The 26,270-nt window shown below is 37.8% G+C and overlaps 1 protein-coding gene across 1 annotated transcript in view; it reads right to left on the bottom strand.

The window, feature by feature from the left end:
- The window catches only part of LOC121323643 (delta and Notch-like epidermal growth factor-related receptor), a 56,088-nt gene that overhangs the window by 22,044 nt on the left and 7,774 nt on the right, over window positions 1-26,270 (bottom strand). The window contains exon 2 of the mRNA XM_041264821.1: window positions 2,953-3,258. Within this exon, the coding sequence (XP_041120755.1) occupies window positions 2,953-3,258 (306 nt within the window). The remainder of the gene's footprint in view (window positions 1-2,952; window positions 3,259-26,270) is intronic.

Genomic DNA, 26,270 nt, shown 5'->3' with positions numbered 1-26,270 from the left:
TTTTTTTTTGTTCCTGGGTAGTAAGTGTTATTTCCTAATTGCTTATGCCTCAAAAGTATAGAAAATGGCTATTATTCCCCACAAACTTTGTTTTTGTGACCAGGACAGTGATATTTCAAAATATCACTATTTCCAATGGGAAAACGGGCAAATGTGTGTCTTTTCGTTCACATAAAGTCAGAAAAAAAACAACATATGAATCCAAATTAACATGTATTTATACTAAAATAATACAAAAATGACTACAAAAGATTTAGAAGTGAGTAGTTTCTCGAGTTTTACGATTATACTGTAAATACAGTTACTAATGCCAGTGAAATAAAGACAATTGCTTTCGATTGAAAAAAAGAAGATGCACAGTGTGTTTAACCCCTAGGTTACCCGTACACTGCTGTTAAAGTAGGTATTGACTTGTCATAGCCCCAAAGTAATTTCAGACATGCTTATTGCAGCATTGAAATATCCATTATTTCTGTCATATTATAAATGTTAGAATTAAATAAAAATAGGACTACTGCCTTACAGAAACTGCCTCAGAAAAACAATTAGGCAAAAATTAGAAATTAAAAAAAATAATTATATTTTAATTTGTAATGTCTCACTGGGTAGTGCTATTTTTAAGAAATGTCTAAAAAAGATGCACCACCACTAATTGCCTTAGAAAACACATTGATTTGGAACCACCAAAAAGCAATCTATGTTTAAATAATTAACCATTGATAACATCGGCTGCCAGAATTAAAATTACATTTCTCAACTGGGGAATTACTCCAATTGTTTTTTTTTTTTTTTTTTTCTCGGCTTTATCACTCATGTTGATACACTGGGAGACGTGGTCTAGGTGTAGAATGGATGCTGCAAATCCATTGCCAGCCATTTTGTTGAGGATGTACTGTAAAGGAACAGATTCATTGCCTTTGTTTTAATTGTTGTGGAAGTGGAATTCCATTTACAACCCATATTGGGGCTGTCCAATGGATGGCTTTTGAACCATGTTTGTTTTTTCTTATTTAAAGGTGGAATTAAGTATAATTAAAAGAAAAACTGAAAAGACAACAGCCAGATTTTTGTAAAAGATACAGTCAAAATGGAAACTAACTGATTATGGGGTTGTTTTTTTTTTTTTTTTTTTTTTTTTTTTTTTTTTAATGCCAGACTTATTGACCCACTCATCAACATTACTTGTTCAATAAAAATACAGTGAAATGAGAAAAATCAGGTTTATATATTTTAGGTTGGCATTATTAAAACAAGTCTGTTTAGTTTAAAAGGATTTGACCCCCCATGTCTCCAGTGGCTTTCAAATATCTATAGGTGCTGGAAAATGCTCTTGAGAAAATGATAAATGCCTCAGGACTTCATTTCATTCACTGTAGCTAGGTTATATAATTTATTACAGAAAGCTACTTTTCTGTTTTCAGAACACCAGTCTTCTTGTGTCTGTTCCTTTATGAAGAATTATAACCCAATTAAAGCCAGGCAGATAACAGTGATATTTTTAGCTGGTCTTAACCAGTTTTACAATTGCCTGTAAAGTTTAAATTCTATGACTTTTGAAATGTTTTTACTGTAACTTGTGCCTTCTTTATCCTTACTGCTTAAATGCTACCACAGTATAACAAGAGACACATAAGCTCCTATTTAAAAATAAAAGTAAATGTGTTTCTATTCGTCATGTACGCACTCATCAATGTGCTACATTTACAAAGCCTTTGCTCCACTTGTAATGTTTCAAGATAGCAAGAAATAACTCAGATGTAGGTAGAAGTCAACATGTTCTATATCTGTTAATTTCTATTTTTGAAACATTACACAGGAGCAAAAGCTTGCCTAAGTGTTTGGATGCCCTACCTCTTGTGAGCGTGTGTAGAGTGTGTGTGTTTTTTTTGTTTTTTTTTACAGACTCATGACTCATTCTGTAATGAGGCTTTCCCCAAACCCCACTCATTCTCAATAGTATTGTTGTATTGTTTTGATGAGTCCCATTTGCCTCTTTCCTATGTAGAGCATCATTTTGGAATTCACTGCTGTTCACAAATGCTCTGCAAATGTGTCCCCAAGTTCTCATTGCAATCAACGTGTTATGCTACACCAAATGTTTTTCAATAATGTTCCTAGAAACCACATCTGACATCCCTGTACATGCCTTTTTCATCATTGGAGTTGCCATGGAGCTGAAGAGAAAGAGTCACAGTGGGCATATATTGTGTCATTTTCTTTTAATATAGCTGATATAAATGCAGATGAGTGGCACCAAAACATGTTTCATGTTATTAATATTTTAAAGGTGCAGAATTTCCAACTTCAGCCACTAGAATCTGTTCTGTCAAAAAGGCAGCACCACTTCCAAACCAAATAATTGTGTTTGATACCAGACATATCATTAATTAGACATACAGCATACAATACAGTACATGCAGTAGAGCACTTTGTAGATACAGACTGTGGATGCAAACCCCCATGCAATGAGAGTAAACATGTTATATAAGTTTTTGTTAACCTTGATTTATTTTATTTGAACAAAGATTATTTTTAAGTAGCTGCTGGAATACTGTGAAGTTCCCACTGTGAGGAGCAGCTTTACTTATGAATTGGGGGTTTCTTACAGTTCAGGTAAAATCAACAACCTTTCTTCCATAAAAACATGCTTTTAATGTTTTTCATGCACATCATGTAACTATTTGTAAATGTAATATGTTTTTGTGTCAGGACTACTTTACTTGGGGGCTTTACTAACTATTGAAAACTATTTCACTATTAATAGTCTTCTACAAAGTTGTTTACAATGATATAGCAAAAAAAGAAGGATGACACAATGAACCAACGCAGAAGTGGTTGTAGAGTTTGAAATATCATCCCCAGGGGACGCCACTTGATACAGTCAGATGTCATCAGTATTGAGTACATATGAGTTTCAATACCAGTCTTAAATAAATCATTTAAAGGTCTTACCTGTTTTCCAGTCCAGCTGAGCTCAACATATTTTTGACCTGGCTTTGGTTGCCATGGTGACAGAGTTGCAGCCACTTGCATGGGGGGTGAAACGGTATCAGGTTCCAGAGATTCTCCTGACGTTGGACTGACAAGTCCTGGCAACAGAGACTCTGTCCAACCGGAGACAGGGTTGCTGTGCAGTGGCTGGTCACAGCGTTCACCTAGATAGCCTTCCTCACAGACACAGATGTATCCTTCGTTGCTGCCACTGCTGGTGCAGTTTCCATGGAGACAGGGTTTGCTTGTGCATGGGTCTATAAAAAACTGACATAATACAAAATAGCGTTATATTTTGGTATAGAATCTTATTGCGAAAATATTCCCAACGCTTAAACTAGTCAACTAATTCAATTAGTTAGCGAATGCCTTGTTTCCACATGTGTGGATCAAGAACTGGAACAAAAAAAGGAAATAAATCTGTGAAACTTGGAACTGTTCCTGGACTTTTTTTGTATGGTTGTCAGCACATTAATGTGAGGCACTAGAATTCCTACTGAAACATGAATGACACCTTCCATACTAAACCTCAGATTGGTCCTCATTTTAAAGTGTCAACCTATTTTCTTTATTATTCTTAAATAGAGAAATAGTCATTTTAACCGAGTTTCACTTTCTAAATAACTGCAGTTTTAATCTAAACAATGATTTCATTGACTCATCATACAAACTGTAAGGCAATAGCAGCTTCAGCTAATAAGGCAGCCTCTCCCAGCAGGCTTGCTAATGAAATCTGCAGCTACAGTTTCTGCAAATTAATCTGGTTGTAGAGTCAAGGTCATACCAGTGTGGTTACCATGGAGCGAGGGAGCATCAAGATTTGCATAAAGGAGCAGTTCTCCCAGTGTATTATTGATCACATTGATGGGCAAAGGAAAACCTTAAATCAGAGGGGTTCCTGCATTTCACGAGTCATGTTAGCTTTTGGAAGAAATCTACCTGTGGGATGATGACCATTCTACCAGGAATCCGATTTTGCACATAAGACATTACATTTATAATAAGAAATTAAGTATTCAGCTCTGGTTACAGAACCACACAAAAAAAAAAACAGAGCAGTTAGCTAATAGGTGGCTGTCCATACGATGGGCAGTGCCAGTTTGAAAGGGACATAATAGTGGGAGCATGACTATCTGTATCCTAGATTGCAACTGCAACCAGGAAACAAATATACACAAAAACACACAATAACACTGAATGCAGGTTCCGGGAGCAAGCCCTGTCCACCAGAGCTGTGCGCAGGGTATTGTGCAGTATTGATTTTTACTGAGTACCAAGGGTTCCCTAATAAAGTAGCCTTACCCTGTAAATTAGAGTTTAAAATATAATTTTAAAATGTAAGGTAACTATAGCAATACACTAATGAAGACATCATGGTTTTATACAAAGAAATGTAATCTCACTTTAAGTTTGCATCTGTACAGTACACATCACTACAAATTTTTGGTAGCAACACACACCATTGCCTGGTAAATATCATTGCCTGATAATAAGCGAAGAATAAATCATGTAAACTTATAATCCATCCATTATCTGCTTAATCCTTTACAGGGTCACTGTGAGCTGGAGGCCTAACCCAGCAGACACAGGTTGCAAGGCAGGACTACACCCTGGACAGGATGCCAGTCCATTGCAGGGCACCACACAAGCATTCTGCAATTTAGAATGACCAGTCAACCTGAACAGCATGTCTTTGGACTATGGGAGGAAACTGCAGTACCCAAATTAAACCCAAAAGAACACGGGGAGAACATGCAAACTCCACACAGACAGACACCTAGGCCGGAATCAAACCCAGGACGCTGGTTCTGTGAGACAGCAGCACTAAACACCACGCCACCGTGCCGGCCTGTAACCTTATAACGCAGAGAGTAAATCCATTACTGTAGCAAAGCACAGAGAATTAACCTCAATCACATGGTTTTACATATGGTTTGATAACCTTTGCTTACAGTTTCTGACACACTCTAGCCACTAGTTTTCTAGCTGTAAATTTTCAATGCATTCTATTCATACCATCTCCTTTTGACTCTTAGTTCTGATAGATATTTCTAAGCAGAGGTTCTGTAGCTATACTGAACAGAAAGTATCAATATCAATCCAAATGCAGTTTTTTTATTTTAAACTAAACACCAATAAATCAACAGACAGCAGAAAGAAAAAACTGCAAAATTATAAAACTGCAACACAGTCACATTTTACAATTTTGTTTAGTTTGTACCTTTTTTCATTTTAACATTATCTGTTTTTCTTGCCATACCAACCTGCTTAGTTAGATTACTTGGCAATGATAGCTTTATTGTATTGCTGTCTATGGGACTTGGCAGAACAAAGATTAATCCATGGGATTGGAAAGGATTTAATGGGCTTTCCAGCAGATGGTACCAATTCCTATCATAGGAACACCAGAGTGGAGAGGCTTCCTGGAGTATTATTTGTTTGCCTCCCTCTACAGTACAGTACATACAGTCGCCACCAGCTTGTCTTACCCAAGAATAAGCCATCTTGGACAGTGTATGTTGGCAGAAGATTGATTCCCATGCTTCCTAATCCAAATGATTTTAAGTAAACCAACTAAATGGGGTTTTATACACAGTTTAATTATTATTTTCTTATCGACTATTGGGTCATCATTATAATATTAGCATTCACCACTCTAATACCCATGTTATCTGTGAGCAGATTCATGTAGATATACAATTTCCCTATCAGGGAACTATTTACCAATGTATATAATGTACCATAAATAACAGTGTGTAATTGCTTCTTCTGCTTTGACTCAGCACAATTCTGCTGCCTGTTTATCCCAGCTCTTTTTGTTGCCCAATTAATTGTCCCCCCTTAATAGCACTATTAAATTACTCCAGGTCAATATGATTTGAAGTACTCATACAATTATTCAAATGATTTCAATGTAAAACAGTCATTTTGCTGAGCCATGCACTGCAGGTGTAGTGGAATGCTCTTGTGGAAAGACTGAGCATACAACATCACAGCACAACTTCCATTAATGCTTGTGGAGAGTATGCCTTGTTCTTATTTGATGTCTTATCTTTTATACATATTTAACCAAATATTTACCAGTCATTCTTTCAATCATGCATTTATTTACAATACATTTATTTTTATAAGTTTGACGTGGTACATCTGTACAGTAATCTCATAGCTGCACCATGCTTTTTCTATGCTTATACTTAGAACTTAGAACAATATTAAAGGGTATTTCCATCTGTTCTAGAAAGGTAAGAGACCAAGTCAAAGACAAAGTCAACTTTTATTTAGGGTTTTATTGAAATTTGAAACCAGTAACAGTGTCTTGTTTTTTATTTATTTATTTATTTATTTTATTTTATTTCAAATCTCAAATTTACAGATTTGTTTACTTTTTCAGTTTTGCTTTCCTTCCTAGTTCTTTGTTTTAAAACTGGACATTCTGTTCTGTTCTGGTAGCTCCCTGCAATACAGCTTCCAGATTGATGAATGGGCGTTCTAAAGTTTTTCATATGTGTTTACCATAGTCTGCTACGTTTTTAATTCTTTACTATACCTCTCTGTGCTTTATTATGTTTGCTTGTGCTTTGCCATGCCTTAATACTTTTTGATCTAAAATTTCACTATAAATGCTTCTTTATCTTTAAATTTATGAACTGTTTTAATGGATATGACTTATTGTGTCTTCTATTAAACCAGCCATTTGCTAATTTGCAAGTTTTGTGTTTCCGCTGAGAGTGGCAAATCAATATAGGCCTATGTATCAATGAATGGGGATCCCATTAGGCAACTGAAATCATCCACTTGAAGTTTTGAAGACTATTATCTGGGTGATTTTGGCCTATTTCCACTATTTTGAATTTCCTGATCTACTTTCGTTTAGTACTTGATGTAATGACACTGACAGGGAGAAAATGAAATGAACGTTGAAATATGATCTAGTTTCCGCAACCAATAACATTCAGAGGGAAATCGTTGCCATCACTTTAATTTTGTTCAAAGCAGTGTATATAATATGAACACACAGATAGGCAGCACTGAGTACTCTAGAATAGTTTTAGTCTTATACAAAAAAAATAATAATAATAAAAATGGACAAAGATATTTTTGTATTAAGGCATTTCTTTCTATTTCTTGAGACCAAACAGACCTGAACTATTTGATCAGGGGAACTGCTCCACCTTCCTTTTGTGGAGCAAGCTCTTCTTGTTCATTGAGCAGTTCCAAAAAACTCCTCTGATTATTCCTAACCTTACATCTCTCTGAAATACAACAAATACAGCATACTGTATTTCACTCGCTGACACACAGGAATGAAAAATGTGAGCATCATGTTACATTGTGTTTAATGTTTTGATACCTTAAAACACTCACGTGTGACCTTAGTAAATTACATGGATACCATAAAATATTAAGCAATCATGTATCTAAGTTGTTTTACATGGATAAATGCATTTTCAATTTTGGTACATTATTGCTCAAATGAAAGACAAAATGGCTGTGCCAAAGTGTACATTGTGTTGGCAGCTTTCCAATAGTAAAAAATAAAGAAACTACTTCCAAGAAAGAACTCATAAATGCATTTGTAACCTTACTAATTCCTTTGTTATAATATATAGATATATATATATATATATATATTAATATATATATATATATATATATATATATATATATATTATATATATATTTAAGTCATTTTAAAAGTAACTCATACAATGAATAGAAATTAAATGAGGTTGTATTAAACTTGCAGTATGTTACTTATCTTTAATTTACTCCAACATAAACTAATTTGCACGTTCTTACAAAGATCAACAAATCCCATTTCAGATTTGTTAGTGTTACCATTATTATCAACAGACTCAATCAATTTTTCTTTCTTTCTTTCTTTATTATTATTTCTATATTTTTTTGAAATGGTGCTTACAGGAATGGGGAGAACAATTTTCTGATTATGTGTTGCTATTAAAGGATTTGTGTTCAAGATGGTTAAGGGTACAAGGCTGGATTGGGTGAGGTACATTTTCAGCTTTGACAGGGAGGCTTTGAGACCAGAGTCAATCCTCACTGTAATAAAGTTGTGAACAAGGATTTCTGCACTTATTTGATCAAAATGTTCCAATACAATGCCTTGCAGCACTCAGTTGGTGACAATCACTGAAAAACAAGCTTTGAGTTAACAGAAAATTAGATTGATCTTTAAATGGGTTAAAAGCAACATGTAGACATATTTAAATTTGCCATAAAGGGTTGTTGCAGAAAACACATTTGAATGGAATGGAATGTGCCTTTTGTAAACTGAAACTGGACTATCATGTAAGATAGAAGATAAAGGGCCATATTTAAAAAAAAAAAAAACTATAAGAACGGTTTAAAGGAATGTTTCATTAAGGACTGTTTTGAAAGCTTGCTTTTATTTGTTAAATCAAGATTGCAGAAATCTAGCTTTCAACTGTTTTAGAGAATTATATATATATATATTATATATATATATATATATATATATATATATATATATATATATATATATATATATATATTTTTTTTTTTTTTTTTTTTTAAAAGCTCTGTTTATCTTAAGAGAATGTTTATAAATTAAAAAACAATAGTCCTTAAGTCTTAAAAGTTTTAGAAAAAAAAAGTAACCAGGTTAATTCTGGTGAGTTTAAATAAGCTAGGACTAAACTACTAATAACTCTATTCCTTTCCTAAGAATTTCTACATGATTCCATCAGGGAATCAAAAAGAAGATTCACGCTGATCTAGAATATTATCTCCCGACATTTGAATTATTTTCATAAGGTAATGATGACCTACATGAGTGAGGCAGATTCTCATTATAAAAAAAGAAATATGCAGGGTAAAAGCAACGAGTAATTGACGAATGACGGCACTGCAACTGCACCCAGCAGATTTTGAGCCATAACGTTTTGCAAAATGAGAAGATAGATGTCCTTCAAAGGACTTATAAAAAATAGAAAACATAAAGACTTGAACCAGATGTAACAAACTGCTTTAGACTGGAAGAAGAAAAGGAGAAAAAAAACATACATTACAGAATCTTTGGGACCAGTTGTCAGAGAGAGTCAATTATGGTTCAGACCTTGGGGTTTATTTTAATGATCTAAAAAGTGACGGATCTAACAGTGCCTGGATTAATCCTGCAAGTTTTTTTCCTGCAGTGTTTATTAATTGCCCCCTTATTAATGTAATACAATACAATGGAAAAGGATCTGCAATATATCAGGTTTAAGAAATAGATCATTAATTTAAAACAGACCCAACGGTTGATATTGTAGTCTACTCCGTAGGCGTTATCATCTCTTAAACAATTCTGAAAAATTACAACTCATAATTCATCATCTACTACCTGCTACGTGATTTTACAATGTGCTCTGCCAAAAATATAAATTGTAAAGTGACGAGTGCAGATTATCATAAATATGCATCAGTCAGCATATGAGAATATTAAAGTTATTAAAATGTTAAACTTCCTCTTTGAAATGATTTGCTATTCATCTTAAAACAGATGCAGGGGTGTACCTCCAAGGCTCACAATATAACATATAACATATAATAGCAATAAGAACCAGTCAGAATCATTGGAAATGTTAATCTAGTTACTCTTTAAAAAAAGGTTAATATTCATTAAATGTTTCTGGACTTTCAGTAAAAAAAAAAAAAAAAAAAACAACAACAGTAATCAGATCCTACAAAGAAACATAATTACTCTGTAAGAAACAGCACCAGAGTTGCCAGCTCTTAAAACCACTGCAATGAAACTCCTATTCTGGAACAGAGGGACAGTGAAAGTGTCATCCAGACAGATACAAACTTGCGATCCATGATGTGCACTAAAAGAAGAAAGAGAAAAATGAGAGAAGACATGGGGGGGCAGGGGGGGAGTGTTTGAAGGGAGAAAATGACTTGTGAATATTAGAATTCAGAGAGTGCCTAAGATACTTCGAACAATATTGCTTGATTGTTAGATCTTAGTTTTGTTTTTCTCCTTTAAATTAAATTATGACTGGAGTCTATTCAACAATCCACAATATAGCCACTGTTTATTTAATTGAAAAAGGGCCTTTTGTGAATCAAAGTGATGAATAATAAGAATGTTTACAGTGCATGTGAGTCTTTTAGTGTATGTTTGTCTGTTAGATAAGACAGCCACCATAAAGTCTTCACCATTTTCCTAAAACACCAATTGGACTTGTGGTTATAAAGCCACATTTTCCTTCCCAGAATCATTAGCGCGATAAACTCAACAGCTAGGTTATGAACTAAAAACAAAATACAGTACATGCACAAGGGGAAACCTGAATGCAGAACCTATTCTATCGTGTGCCAGAAGGGATTAGCCTAATCAATTGGCAGGCCATTCACAAATACAACTTTTTCCCTTATTTGTTTGGACTGGATGAATACTGATGACAGTTTATGTTGGCAATATGAACAATCTCAGTTTACCTCTTAATTGGAAGGAAGCTATCCGCTAGTGTTAAGAATATGAAAAACAATCCATCAGCAATGACACCAACATCTGTTCAGAGACTGGGGAAGCATTTGCATTAAGATCCTAATAACTTGCCTAGAATATATAGATGTTGTTCTATTCCGATAGAAAAAATATGGAGTCATTTCCATCTGTGGCGAAGCATTTGGTTATAGTCTTTAAATTGATGTTTTTTTGGGTCTACATAGATTGTTACTGAACTGAAGAGTGATCAGAATAAACATCAAACAGCATAATACTGTAGGTATGAACATCTACTAAGCCAGCCAACCATTCCTCATAGGGCAGTGGGATGAACAATCAACCCCAGCCTATTAGGTTGCTATAATATACTTCCTAAGAATCGTCAATCAGATCTCCTAGGTGCTTACTTCTATGTATTTTCTGCATGTTCTTCAAACCTATGGGGAGCAATCAGCCCTCATGGGAATGTTATATCATGCCCTTTAGTGCTTGCAAGTGTAACAAATTATATCTTATTGAGCATTCTTTTTAATGCTCTTGTAATTTTGCAGATAGACAAATTAAACCCTTGGACATTTATGACTTTAACAAAACCTACAGATTATTTAACACAGCACTATATTTATATTCCATTGGTGTGAGGCAAGGTTTCAGAAATGGATGTGGACTATAATGAATGGGTGTTAGGAGTAATCTGCTCGCACGATTTATTGTGGTGGGATGCAGACTTAAAGAAGATGTGCCCAGTCTGAAATGTAATAATGTTGTCCAGATCTACGGATTTTGTGTTTCGTGATGAATGCATCTGTCTGGTACAATTGGGTAAATCTTTGTTGCTAATGTTTATTAAAGCTGTTGGCTAGTGTTTGTTCCCCCAGTAAAAATGAACAGTTTTTTTTTTCCTTATAGTTAATATGGAGCTTTTGCAATATCAGTTTACAATCAAGTTTCTATTAATGATTGTGATATTACATCTTCAGGAGTTGATAGCCAGTACCATCACAACTGCTCAGTTTTCTTCACTTGGATTAATTTTACCAATCTTTGCTTGTTCAGGAAACAACGAGAATAACCATATTACATTACAGAAGGGAAGTTTTCAAATATTAAATGAATGTATTATTAATGTTGTTTTCAATATCGCAGCTTCTGTTTCACTGTTAAAGAATAAATGCATTCCTTACTCTTGTATTATATATGAGTCCAAAGTGAACACAAAAATAAAAAGATAGAAGAAAATTGCAACTTTTTGGTAATTCAAGTGTTTTATTTTAAGAACATAAGAAAGTTTACAAATAAGAGGAGGCCATTCGGCCCATGTTGCTCGTTTGGTTGTTAGTAGCTTACTGATCCCAGAATCTCATCAAGCAGCTTCTTGAAGGATCCGAGGGCGTCAGCTTCAACAGCATTACTGGGGAGTTGGTTCCAGACCCTGTGTAAAAAAGTGCCTCATATTTCCTGTTCTGAATGTCCCTTTATCTAATCTCCATTTGTGACCCCTGGTCCTTGTTTCTTTTTTCAGGTCGAAGAAGTCCCTTGGGTTCGACATTGTCAGCACCTTTAAGAATTTTGAATGCTTGAATCAGAGAACCGCGTCTTCTTTGTTTAAGACTGAATAGATTCAATTATTTTTGCCTGTCTGCATACGAGATGCCTTTTAAACCCAGAATAATTCTGGTCGTTCTTCTTTACACTCTTTCTAGAGCAACAATATCCTTTTTGTAGTGAGGTGACCAGAACTGGACACAGTATTCTAGATGAGGTCTTACTAATGCATTGTAAAGTTTTAACATTACTTCCCTTGATTTAAATTCAACACTTTTCTCTATATATACATGCATTTTGTTGGCCTTTTTTATAGCTTCCCCGCATTGTCTAGATGAAGACATTTCTGAGTCAACATAAACTCCTAGGTCTTTTTCATAGATTCCTTCTTCAATTTCAGTATCCCCCATATGATATTTATAATGCACATTTTTATTGCCTGCGTGCAGTACCTTACACTTTACTCTATTAAATGTAATTTGCCATTTGTCTGCCTAGTCTAGATCATTTTGAATGACATTTGCTGCTGCAACGGTGTTTGCCAGTCCTCTTACTTTTGTGTCATCTGCAAATTTAACAAGTTTTCTTACTATTCCACAATCTAAGTCATTAATGTAGATTAGGAATAGCAGATGTCCTAATACTGATCCCTGTGATACTCCTCTGGTTTTTCCTCTAATTTTCTGTTTTCTACACACTAACCTCTCCCAAAACCATGCTTTGCTGTTGTCCATTGTCGATGTTGCATCTTCAAAAAAATCAAGCAGGTTAGTTACACATGACCTCCATTTTCTAAAACCATGCTGACTGTCTCCCAGGATGCTGTTACCATATAGGTAATTTAGCATTTTGGATCTTACTATAGTTTCCATAAGTTTACATACAATAGTAGTCAGGCTTATTGGTCTGTAGTTATTTGGTTCGGTTTTGTCTCCCTTTTTGTGGCTCGGTATTACATTTGCAATTGTCCAGTCTGTCGGTATAGCCACTGTGTCAAGAAACTGTTGCTGTTGCATTTTCTATCACGGCTGTGTAAATATCACCTTTAAATCAGTCATATTCATTGTTTATTGTTTAATGTTTAATGTTTATCTGTAGGATTATATATGCATAATGACAACCTGTTATTAAAGTGAAATTATCCATTATGCTTCTGTAACAGAGTAGCGTCACAGCCAGATGGAATTTAGCAGGGCGAGAGACTCATACACAGAAAGCTGCAAAAGTGCACTTTTATTAACAAATAAAATGGACAAAACACTAAATAGAGAATACTTCACAAAACAAATGACACAAGGGCCAAAACAAAAGGGTCTGGAAAAACTCAGCACGTTAACACAAAACATGAATCTCCACCCCTGTCACCAACATTAATTCTAAACAAACACCCGTGAACATCTATTTTATATACCTAATTTTCAGCTCCAGCCACATTCACATGTGTTTTGACGGAGAAATGTAACCCCTACTTGACAACCCAACACCACCACCACCCCCCCACACACACACACACATGAATCAATTTGACAGAGCTCTTGCCCTTGCCCTCCTAGTTCAGGTCACTATAGTTTAAACCTACTATGTACCATGTATTATGCAGCATTAACTATCTAGCGGTTTACTGTAATGTAAATAATGCTATGATTGGCTGTGTGGGCACACATTGAAGCTCATGATCCCACCCAATCAGAGAGCTGAATGGAACTGAATTCCAAATTCCAATGTGCTGGGTGTCAGTAGAGATTGAATTATATAAACTTGGTTCATATTGTTCTAATAATATGACTAGACTGATGCTACACAATGTGACATATACATGTACTCCAGACAGTATCATATTTCTTCAGTCTTTAACTAGATTTCTGTTCTTTGGTATTACCTGAGTATCAGTAGCTATAAACTGAGAGTGTGCCGCAGAATTATATTTTCCAAAGGAATGAATAAAATAATTCTAGATACTTTGTTATATTATCTTTTCCCTTCAATATGTAGTGTACATAGCTAAGTCAATACATTGTACAGTAAAGCTTAAAACTTAAATAGTTTATACTTAAACTGTATAATACTGTCACAAAGACAGCTGGAGTGGGGGACATCCGACCAGAAACAGGAAAAAAAACAAAGAGAGAGGTGGAGTTTGGTGGAGCTGAGCTAATGGCTTCACTCAGCATTTAATGAGTGAACAGAACAGATAGAAAATAAACTGTTGTAACATACAAAAATACAGGACACAGCACTCGTCTTCAAAATGAAAAGACAAACAAAATGAACTATACAGACAAAACACGGTGAGCAGATTTAACTACTTATTACTTTTACAATTATTACCTCCGTTTCCTATCCCGTTCTCCACTCACCGAACACACAACCCCGAGTGGGTGAAAATATGCAGCTTTTATGCAGCTGTACCGTGACTTGATTGCTAATCAATCATTCAATTGGAGTCGCTGTACAACTGCACATGAATTAATAAAGTGCAATTCCCTGTGCTGACATATTACTTTTTACTTGCACGTGAAGTGCTGTGCAATCCTCGTGACAAAATACAAATATACATTTTAAACACTCGTGTTACACAGACCCGTTTATATCCCGTGTACCAATGACTATATACCAACATTAACACACAACACACAACATATAACAGAAAATACACACAGGGGCGGGCACTTTGTCACATATACCCCCCGCCCTGTGCAAAACACACATGGCCTCAATGGCCACCTCCCCCCTTAAAATCCCAAAAGTCTCGCTCAAAGTCCTGGACTAAGAACAGGGACTTTAAGGGGTTGATGGCTGGCAATGTTGCCAGTAGCCAGGCTGTTACTGGCCATGCTGCCAGCAGAAGTGCTGACAGTGGGGCGAATCTCTCCTCCCGCTGTACCACTGGCAACAGAAATGCTGCCAATGGAGCAGCTGTCAGCAGACGTGCGGACAGCTCCCAGACTGACTCCTTCAGCCGGGGCAAGTCCAGCAGCGGAAAAGCTGCTGGGGTTGGTGGTCTCCAGACCTCCCCCACAATCTCCGGCAACGAAACTGCTGTGGGGGAAGGTGGGCTCCTGACCTCTCCACCCCCTATGGCCGGCAGCTCCCTCTGGGGGGACTCCAGCCCCCAGAACTCCTGCAGCGAAATTGCTGCGGGGAAGGGCAGTCTCTCAACCTCTGCCCCCTTTTTCAAAGCCGGCAGCTCCCTCTGATGGGGCTCCAGTGACACTGACCCCAGCGGCCAAGCAGAGCTGACTGCAAACCCTGGTGAAGCAGTACCAGCAACCCCAGGCGACGCGGAGCGACAGGCAGCCCCAGGCGATGCAGAGCGACAGGGAGCCCCAGGCGATGCCAGGCCGGCATCCTTGGGCTAAGCCTGGCAGGCATCCCCGAGCGAAGCATGGCAGGCATCCCCAGGCGAAGTGTGGCAGGCATCCCCGGGCAAAGCGAGGCAGGCATCCTTGGGCGAAGCGAGGCAGGGAGTCAGGACAAGCTGGGGTGTGGGTGTTGGCCTTCTTCTCGGCCACTGCGGCCGGGCGGTTCTTCCCCGTGCTTCCCTCAGCAGCCTATGCAAGGGCTGCTGAGGACCGCCAGCATCAAGTCCTGGTCCTTCTGGTGTAGGGAGAGGCAGCTCCTGCTCCTCTCCCCCTGATGGTGATGGAGGCAGAGGCAGCTCCAGCTCCTCTCCTCCTGATGGTGGGTTAAGCGATACCAGCAGGCATTCATCCTCTGCTGGTGGGGGAAGCGATACCAGCAGGAATTCACCCTTTGCTGGTGGACAGGGACCCAGCAGGCATTCACCCTCTGCTGGTGGAGGAGGCAGAGGCAGCTCCTGCTGCTCTGCTCCTGCCGGTGGAGGTGGCAGAGGCGTGTAGTCTCCTGCCAGTGAAGGTGGCAGAGTTCAAGGCAACTCCTGCTGCTCTGCTCCTGCCGGTGTAGGCAGAGGCAGCTCCTGCTGCTCTGCTCCTGCCGGTGGAGGTGGCGGAGGTGTGTAGTCTCCTGGCGACGAAGGTGGGAGCGGCCTGTAGTCTCCTAGTGGTGGAAGTCTCTCGAGGTGGAAGTGGCGTGTTGTCTACCCTTGTTACAGGGGACTGGTGCGGCTCTTCTTCACTTGCTGGGGACTGGCGCGGCTCTCCCTCACTTGTAGGGGACCATTGCGGCTCTCCCTCCTGCTCTGGAGACAGCGGTGGGACCTCTCCCTCTGGCGCTGGAGACGGCAGCAACGGCTCCTCTCCCTGTGGCACTGGAGGCAAAACCAGCAGACATTCTTCCTCTGCTGGTGGAGATGAGAGCTGCATGTCATCTCCCTTCAGCCCATTGAGAATGCAGGTAGGCGTGGCTCCTCCCACTTGGAATGCAACCTGCTGGGGCAGTCCCATATCGGCAGCCAAGTAGTTTATCACCACGGCTGCCGGGTTCACGAAGGGCACTAGATAGAAATGTTGTTCCCAGCGTTCCCAACGTTCCCCATCTCTGGCCCACAGCAGGTCAACAACCAGTGGGAGGTCCTCCCCGCTCCACTCCGGGTCCAACACCCAGTCCAGCATCTCCTCAGATGACAGGAAAGGCTCTGTTTTCTCCCTCCTGGGCTCTAGTTCCTCCTCCTCCTGCAGTCGTTGCTGCCACTTTCCTCTCCTGCTTCTCCTGCTTCTCCCCATTTCTTTATTTATTTATTTTTATTTTATTTTTTTGTAATCCAAAAACACTTTTTTCCTTTTTTTTTCCCCACACACAAAAAAAAACAAACATCTTTTTTTTTTTCCCCCAAAAAAACTGCGGTCCCTGCTCTGGTCGGTGTCTAGGTGGCGCTGGTAATCCCACGATGACACCACGTGCCACAAAGACAGCTGGAGTGGGGGACATCCGACCAGAAACAGGAAAAAACAAAGAGAGAGGTGGAGTTTGGTGGAGCTGAGCTAATGGCTTCACTCAGCATTTAATGAGTGAACAGAACAGACAGAAAATAAACTGTTGTAACATACAAAAATACAGCACACGGCACTGGTCACCAAAATAAAAAGACAAACAAAACGAACTATACAGACAAAACACGGTGAGCAGATTTAACTACTTATTACTTTTACAATTATTACCTCCGTCTCCTATCCCGTTCTCCACTCACCAAACACACAACCTCGAGTGGGTGAAAACATGTTGCTTTTATGCAGCTGTACCGTGACTCGATTGCTAATGAATCATTCAGTTGGAGTCGCGGTACAATTGCACGTGAATTAATAAAGTGTAATTCTCCGTGCTCACATATTATTACTTTTTACTTGCATGTTGTGCAATCCTTGTGACAAAATACAAATATACATTTTAAACACTCTTGTTACACAGACCCGTTTATATCCCATATACCAATGACTATATACCAACATTAACACACAACACGCAACATATAACAGAAAATACACACAGGGGCGGGCACTTCGTCACAAATACCCATAGGCATAATTTACACAGGGCACATGGGGGCACATGTCCACCTCACTTTTTCAATGATTTGGAAATTCCACAATAATTTATTGGTATAATCACTAATGAATGGGAAAACAAATGGGAGCGGATCCAGGATCACTAGAGCCGGATCATGAGATGGTGTTTTTCTATGAGGATCTGGGTCAGGCTCCATTGATCCGTAATGTTGATCTGATCCTGGAGCTGCACACACCTTAACTAGGGAAACTGACCAATGAGAAGTGAACATACGTGGTGCGTAGTTTAAATACCCTGGCTGACAAATTTGTATATACCCTGAGAGCAAAGTAATGTTGGGGAAAATGGCAAAGGATGGACAAAGATAGAGGATGATGCACTACACAGGAAAATGGTTTAAATTTGAAATTTACCCCAGCTCCTGTTATTTGCTAATGTTATCAAATTGATGTTTCTGTCTACTTACAGTTCAACTTTTCATTTTAAATTGAAACAGTAAACTTAAAACAGCAAAATGTAAATAAATATAGACATCAATAAAAACTAAATACATTACCAATAACTTTTTATACAATTATCATACTAAATGAATAATGATACATTACTGATTCTAAATTATTTTGCATGTTTAAATGCATCGCACAGACTCTCGCATCTCTATTATTCAATGTTCCAAAAACTCACTCTTGGTCACATTTTACAAAACATTATGAAATTAATAAATAAACAATGGTGCCAGTTGTACTAAAGGGATCTGATCCTGGATCCAGGCTCCGATCTGAGCGGAGCTTCACTGCTCTTCGAAGACTAAAGTCATGGCTTTGTAATTCCATGACTCAGAAGCGGCTGAATAATATAGCTGTTTGACACACTCATCACTCATGATAACATTGGGCCAACAATTTATTTTTTTGAATGATTGCCACAGGAATGCCTTTGGACATACAAGAGATGTAATGTTTTGTTATACTTGTTTGTAACATATTTTATTATTTCAGATAGAATAATCTTCATGCATGCCCCAGCTACAGAAACTGTCCTCCCCCAATTTTATAACAAAAATTACGCCACTGATAATACCATATCAAGAATCAATCCCCCTAATAATAGAAAACATTTAGGCCAAACAGACCATCATATGTGCAAGATGAATTTTGAAAATCAAATAAATGTGAACTGGGGCTATCTATTTTTAGACAGTTCTCATTTACCATGTGTATGAGATATTCAAAATTATAATTACTGCAACAACCTACTTTCCGTTCAGGTGGCAACAATTAAAATAAATTGTCCCTCGACAGAAGAAGTCTGTGCCCATGTTAATAAGGCAGACCGGAAAACATAGCCTTCTTTTTGCTGACATTTATATGACTATTGTTCATGGTGGTGCTATACCTCTCTTGACTAGACATGGTGATGAATACCTTTCATAGAAATTAAGAAGAAAAAGATATATGATGAGACACACAAGAACAGAGCTGATCCGTTTGATCTGTGTTTTATTGTGCCTGTGGTGAACAAGAAGGTGGTGGTGAAGGTATTGCTGAAGTTCTTTTCATTAAAAAAAACAAGGATTGCATGAATCAAATTAACTTCGTAGTTAAGGTGTCAAACTGTGATTGTTAAGCATCAAGCTTTATTAATTTAAAGTCTATGGGCATCTTATTATTCTCCGTAGTGCCTTTACGGAACTCTCCATTACCCCTGCTACACTGACCTTCACTCTATCTATTCCTGCAACACCAAAGCATCTGCAAGGTGGGTGATGGACATCAGTTTGCCCAAGGGTTTCTGTCTCATCAACTATGTGCCGGTCTTCTCAAGCATTATAAGTGGGTTTTTCACTGTTACTGCTATGGGACAAATACATTGCAATCTGCTGGCCCTTTCATTATAGGTCAATCTGTACTCGTGGCAGGATTTACTCTTGTGCATGCTTAGTGATTCTTCTTGCCCTGGTGCATCTAACACTCTTTATCAAGTCATTACAGTGTGTATTTCCTCCAGTCAAGGAAGGGATTCTAGATACTTCCTTGGTGCTGTTCCAGGTTCAGGAAGCCGTGCTTCGACTTACTTTTCTCTCAGGTTGGGGACACTATTATTTTTTCCAACTCTTGATTTAAAAAGAGGCCCTCCAGACGTCTCCAGAGGCTGACTACATCCTATTCACAAACTGTCAACTGAAAGAGCCAACACTGGAATCCTGAGCCATCTTCATTTAGTCAATATCTCTCTGTTTCCAGTACTGCCCTGGTGCCTTGCCCGGTTATCTTTGGGCTGTGAGACAGATAGCTTTATCAGAACGCCAGGAGAAGACTGCAGATTAAAAATCAAGTGGGTGTACAAATGGAGTCAACCAAGTTTGAGACTTATGCCAGTTAAACCGTGAGACAACACAATGGATTCTCCAGGTAAGCTACAGTTATCTTTCCTATGTATCTGTGAATATATAAGGACAGGTCTGTAAACATGTTAACTGGAAGCTAGACCTGAACGTTTGCTTAAGGGAATACATTAAATATCAGACAGTCATATTGTGTGTGTGTGTGTGTGTGTGTGTGTCTATATATATATATATATATATATATATAATAGATGGACTTCAGTGAGGTAAAATACACCCCATAATCCCTTACTAAATACAGGGGCTCTCCCCCCTTGGACTTTTACACATTTTATTGTGTTACAACATGGAATCAGAATGGATTTAATTAGGAGTTTTTGCCACTGATCAACACAAAAAAAGTCCATAATGTCAAAGTGAAAAATAAAATCTACAAATTGTTCTAAATTAATTACAAATATAAAACAGAAAATAATTTATTGCATAAGTATTCATCCCTTTTGCTATGACACACCTAACTAAGCTCTGGTGCAACCAGTTGTCTTCAGAAGTCACATAATTAGTTGAATGGAGTGCAATTAAGGTGTTTCACATGATTTCAGGTTAAATATACCTGTCTCTGGGAGGTCCCACAGTTGGTTAGTACATTTCCTAACAAAAACTACATCATGAAGACGAAGTAACATTCAAAGCATATCTGGAATAAGGTTCTTCAAAAGCACCAATCAGGGGTAGGATATAATAACATTTCCAAGGCATTGAATATCCCCTGGAGCACAGTGAAGTCCATTATTAAGAAATGGAAAGAATATGGCACAACCGTGAATCTGTCTAGAACAGGCCGTCCTCAAAAACTAAGTATCCAGGTGAGAAGGGCACTAGTCAGGGAGGCCACCAAGAGGCCTATGGCAACTCTAAAGAAGTTACAGTCTTCCACAGCTGAGCTGGGAGACACTGTGCATACGGCAACAATAGCCCGGGTGCTTCACAAAACTGGCCTTTATGGGAGAGTGGCAAAAACAGTTTGCCAGAAGGCATGTGGGAGACTCTGAGACCAAGTGGAAGAAGATTCTATGGTCTGATGAGACCAAAATAGAGATTTTTGGCCTCAATGCTAAGCGCTATGTTTGGCGCAAGCCTAACACCGCACATCATCCTGAGAACACCATCCGTGAAGCATGGTGGTGCCAGCTTCATGCTATAGGGATGCTTCTCTGCATCAGGACCTGGAAAGATAGGCAAGGATAGTGCTGAAGTCTGCAAGAGACCTGGGACTTGGGAGAAGATTTATCTTCCAGCAGGACAATGACCCCAAACATACAGCCAAAGCCACACTGGAGTGGCTTAAAAACAAAAAGGTAAATGTCCTGGAGTGGCCCAGTCAAAGCCTGGACCTCAATCCAATTGAGAATATGAGGAAAGAGTTGAAAATTGCTGTTCACCAAAGGTCCCCATCCAACTTGAAGGAGCTTGAGCAATTTTGCAAAGAAGATTGGGCAAAAATTGTAGTGTCCAGATATGCAAAGCTGGTAGAGACTTATTCAAATAGACTCATGACTATAATTGCTGCCAAAGGACCTCCACATCGGGCTTCTTCACTTGCGGGATCATCTGAGACCAGCCACACGGACAGCTGATGAAACTGTGGGTTTGCACAACCGAAGAATTTCACACAAACTGTCAGAAACCGTCTCAAGGAAGCTCATCTGTGTGCTCGTCGTCCTCAAAAGGGTCTTGACCTGACTGCAGTACAGTATCATAACCGACTTCAGTGGGCAAAATCTCACCTTCGATGGCCACTGGCACGCTGTGGAAGTGTGCTCTTCACTGATGAATATATACACACATAATATGACTAATATTTATATAACGTATTAATGTATTCCCTTAAGCAAACGTTCGGGTCTAGGTTCCAGTTAACATGTTTTGAGCTATATAATAATAGATGGGCTTCAGTGAGGTACAAAAACATGTTGTGGGGAGTATACACCCCATAATCCCATACTAAATAAATCATCCTTCTGTGGAAATGTACATGTTGGAGCTGCACACTTTCTTGACCCAAATCAGAAACTTAAACAAGATCAAAATTCAACAAAATGTACCCGTACAAAAGATTACAATTTAAAATTGATTTTAGAGTCTGTGTTGCTGTGAACCAAATCAAGGGCTGGATGAACCAACATTTTTGAGGGGGTAAAAAGCAACCAGTGAGTTAAAATGCATTAACCCATTTCATGAATGTAGCCTTGTGTGTAGAGAAAGACAAGCTGGAAAATAACTCCCAGCAACTCCATGATATCATACAATTAACTGCCGTGCAGTTTGCTTGTAATAAACAGTTATGTGAGCTCAGAATGTCAACTCCATATTTACCCCATTTGGAAAAGTATTGATAGAAGTATTTTCATTTTTTTTTATGTTACTGTATGAGTTCTGGAGAAATCTTTTTTATAAAATCTAAAAAAAAAGGTGTTATGTTGTAGAGAAATTTGTATGCAGCAAGATAGATTACCAGATTAAATCCATTCTAGATAAACATTCAAAATGCCACATCCTAAATAGCATCCTGGGGCTTTTTTTTTCATAGACAAAGCGAAGGAGATGTGATACCTTATATTGGACTATGTAAACAATAATTAATCACAAGCTTTCAAGAACTCAAAAGTATCTTATTCAGGTGAAAGTAGGAAAGAGAGATTGATGCTGATTGATGACAGATAACATCAATCTCTCTTTTCTACTTTCACCTGAAGAAGAGACCTTTGAGGTCTTGAAAGCTTGTGATTTATTGTTTAGTTAGTTCGATAAAAGGTATCACATCTCCTTCTCTTTGTCTATCATCTCTGGACTGATACGACTACCATTTTATCAGAAATTCCTGGTTATTTGCAGATTCAAAGGTGGGTTTGTTAACAATACCAGCGGCTGGGTAGATTGTATCTCAGCAGTGTCAGCCCAGAAAGGTTCGGGGACAGAGGGTTTGATGAATGAGAGTCAGGGTACACAAAAGGAGGTGTCATCTGACAGCCTAACAAAGGGGGCACTACAGCTCTTGGTCTGCTTCTAATAGCCCTCGAATCGCAGCTCTTATGTGTTGTCCTGCTGTATCTTTTATGCAAAAGAGCAATACAGACAAAATACAAATTCAAAGCAATTCACTGTCTAAAACAACTCAGCTGGATCTACATTGGAGATCAATGTTATGTACAACGTAGAGATTGTGCTGAGCAATCGAACACATAAATAAAATGGAATGACTATCACTGCATGTCTTATTAAGCATTTAGACACATTCATCCCAGGGTGCCAAGAAAGGAACTTAGATGTCTGTGTTTATATAAAAATAACTATGAAGTGGTAACCAGTATGAAAAGAGAAGGCAGATTTGCTAATGAAACAGAGGCTATAGTATAAATTATTTAAATTGAAGATTCATAGTTGAATCAAAATGATTGCTTTAAATAAGCCATGTCTAAAATTTTAAATATCAGATTTTGTTTGTTGAAACATTTGCTTTTTTTGCATTATTATTATTTTTTCTTTTACTCCTTCACTGTTACTAATCCTTTCTAAAACAGTTCTCGATAGTAGAGGATGCTTTTTGAGGGCAAGTTTTTTTAATTTCCCAAGATTATGTGAAGCAGAAATGTTTTAGACAACTGATGTGACAGGGGGAGATGTAAGAGAAAACCAATATCATGTTTAAAGGGGATGAGAGTTGTTGTCAGCAAATTAAAAAAAAAATCTATTAAATCCAGTAAAAAAAAAAAAAAAAAGTTATTATCTGCTGTATCATCATTTCCAACCAATATTTGTCTCTCATTTCTTGCCTTATTCCTTGTGGACCTTTATTCTATCATCCAGGTAGCAGGAGGTTCCAGGGCACTGATGGTTGGTTGCTAATCAACAAGCAGCACTCCAGGAAAAACGAAGGACGAAAGTAGACAATGTGATGATGGAACGAAACATGCTTCTCAATACATTTTAATCTAGTTAAAATGTTTTGTATGACAATGCAAAACGCAGTTGTATTGTCTCCACAGAAAGAAAAAAAAAATCCCCACAATTCTATAGAGCATATTGGTACTGTTTAAAGGAGAAAAGACTTGTCACAGTCAATTACTTTTCAGTGCATTGGGGCTTCTGGATATGTGCAAGGTCATAGTTAACTTTTTAACTGCTTGATCATTTAGTGAAAGTATCATTGCAGGTGTTTTATTTTTTTTACACAACACATGTGGTTGTGGCGTGATCAATTAAAAATGTATTTATGTCTCAATTTATGTACTGATTTTTCTTTTTGTCCTGATGTGCAAACTGTTCAATAGTGTATTTTAATAGGCCAAGAGACCCATGCATGACTCGTCACTTTACATTTCTAACTGTACATGCTTAAACCACTTGTATATACAGTACATGTACCTACTCACCTGTCTGACATTATTACCAGCTGTTATGTGTCACTCTGTTGAATTCCAAAGAACTCATTTTTCTAATTTCAATTTTAAAGATTTTCATTTACCAAACCCTGAAAGGAGCTGTTGTGTTCCAGCTGTACTATTCTATATGAAGATATTCAAGAAAATAAACAATGTTTGTTTTTTTTGTCTTAAATCCAGCCTTTCAAAGTCTCTACAACGCAGAAGAGGCTTCTTTGATTTCATTACCGGTACTTCTCTCTGACAACTCTACACGGGAAAGATCAAGTTGCACCAGTTTCTGCTGTTTTTCATAATATAAAAACAACATATTAGAATTAATAAAATGTAATAGACCTTCAGTTTACTACAAAATAAAAAAAAACAATATTCACTTGTGGCCAGCAGAACAATAATATTTATATAAAAGAGAAGTTCACTCATTCTTTGTAAGTTTATTAATATTTATTGTACTGTTTGAAAACTTCAACATTAAAGTGAAATGATCTGGCAGTTTCAGTTTAGACATTCCACATCAAAATCCTCTGAGTGTCTGATATCAAACGGGCAGAATAATAGGGTGACAGATGTGTTTGTGTAATGACACAGCAAATGTCCTTTGTAACTGATGATTAAAGTTACAATTCAGCTGAGACCATCCAAAATGCAAATTCCTCTTGAAATACATTCCGGTACATTCCACTTGACTTTTCCATCCTCTGGTTCTGCTGAAATGGTTTATTGAGCGACTGCTGTTTATTGGTCGTGTTTCTATGAAGCATTTTAGAATTCCTGCTCAAAGGTCCGGCCAGGTCTGGCCTATTTCTGTGGAGTCTAAAGAAATCATCTTACCCTTCTGCACCCTTTATTTTATCATTACAACCTTGTAAAATAGGTATATTTTGTGTCTTTTCTTGGGGTTTGAACACACCCTTAACAAACCTGATATGACAGGTTTGTAAAATATACTGTGCAAAGGCATACCTTTTTTTTTTTTTAAAGTAATGAAGATACATACAATTCAACACAATGCAGAATATCAGTATAGTGTTTGGTTTGCAATATTGACTGAGCCTTTGGTGCATACTTTCATTGAAAACTGACTGAGCAAATGCACATTTTGAGTGAATACAATCCACATACATTGTTCTAGCTGTTTGGTGGTGACTGCTAGGCTTATAGTTCTGGAGGGGGGGGGGGGTTGCAATACAAAGGAGCTGATAAAAAAGGGTTACATTCCCAATCTAGGAGGATCTCTGTGCATAACTGCATTCACATCTAATCTTTTATAACCTCAACTGAAGAGAAATTGAATTTTCAAAAACCAAAATTGTTTTCCTGAAACCCTTCCAACAATCTCCAGCAGGCACCTAGATGCAGGTGGTTGATTGGTTGATTGGTCCCGTAATAAATGCTCAGGGAGCATCCACAGTGAATAGCATCTGTTGCATAGAGAATATTATTTATACATCACCACGCTGGGGACCTGAATATCAACTCTGCAGTCGCATTGTAACTTTAAGATTAGAATTAATACAATCAACAATGTGCCACCTAAACAGGGAGATAGCCATTCTGTTAGCAGACTTTCTTTTGCATTCACAGCTCAGCCATGACCTTTGATACAAGTCCTATTAAATAGCCTTCTAGTGTAATGTCATTCACAAATAACACACTCATGCCATGTATATATTGTCTGCAATTTACCAGTTTTAGGTTGTAGCATTTGACTTGTGCTTTAACTTATACGAAACTAGTTTTGTCAAAGTGAAACCACATTTATGGAAATCAAATCCACCCCTAATATATTTTCAATAGGTAGTTGCACTAAGTAACACCATTGTTGCTAAGCAGTGATTGCAGGTATTACAGTTGAAAGACAATGAGGAGTTAACACATTTCCAATTGGATACATTATTAGACAGTCTTTGATGTACATGTAACATGGAATAAAAGCTTTTCCATTAACTTCCTGCATCGGTTCTCCAGGAAGTATCCACATCTGAGGCAAGTCTTTTAGGGACTTTTTGTTATTCTATATATGGGTTTGAAAGGAGGTATAACTACAGTG

This window comes from Polyodon spathula, chromosome 11 (assembly GCF_017654505.1).
Source record: "Polyodon spathula isolate WHYD16114869_AA chromosome 11, ASM1765450v1, whole genome shotgun sequence".
Lineage (NCBI taxonomy): Eukaryota > Metazoa > Chordata > Actinopteri > Acipenseriformes > Polyodontidae > Polyodon > Polyodon spathula.
Note: the sequence above shows the minus strand (reverse complement) of the source record. Positions and strands in the feature narration are given on the sequence as shown.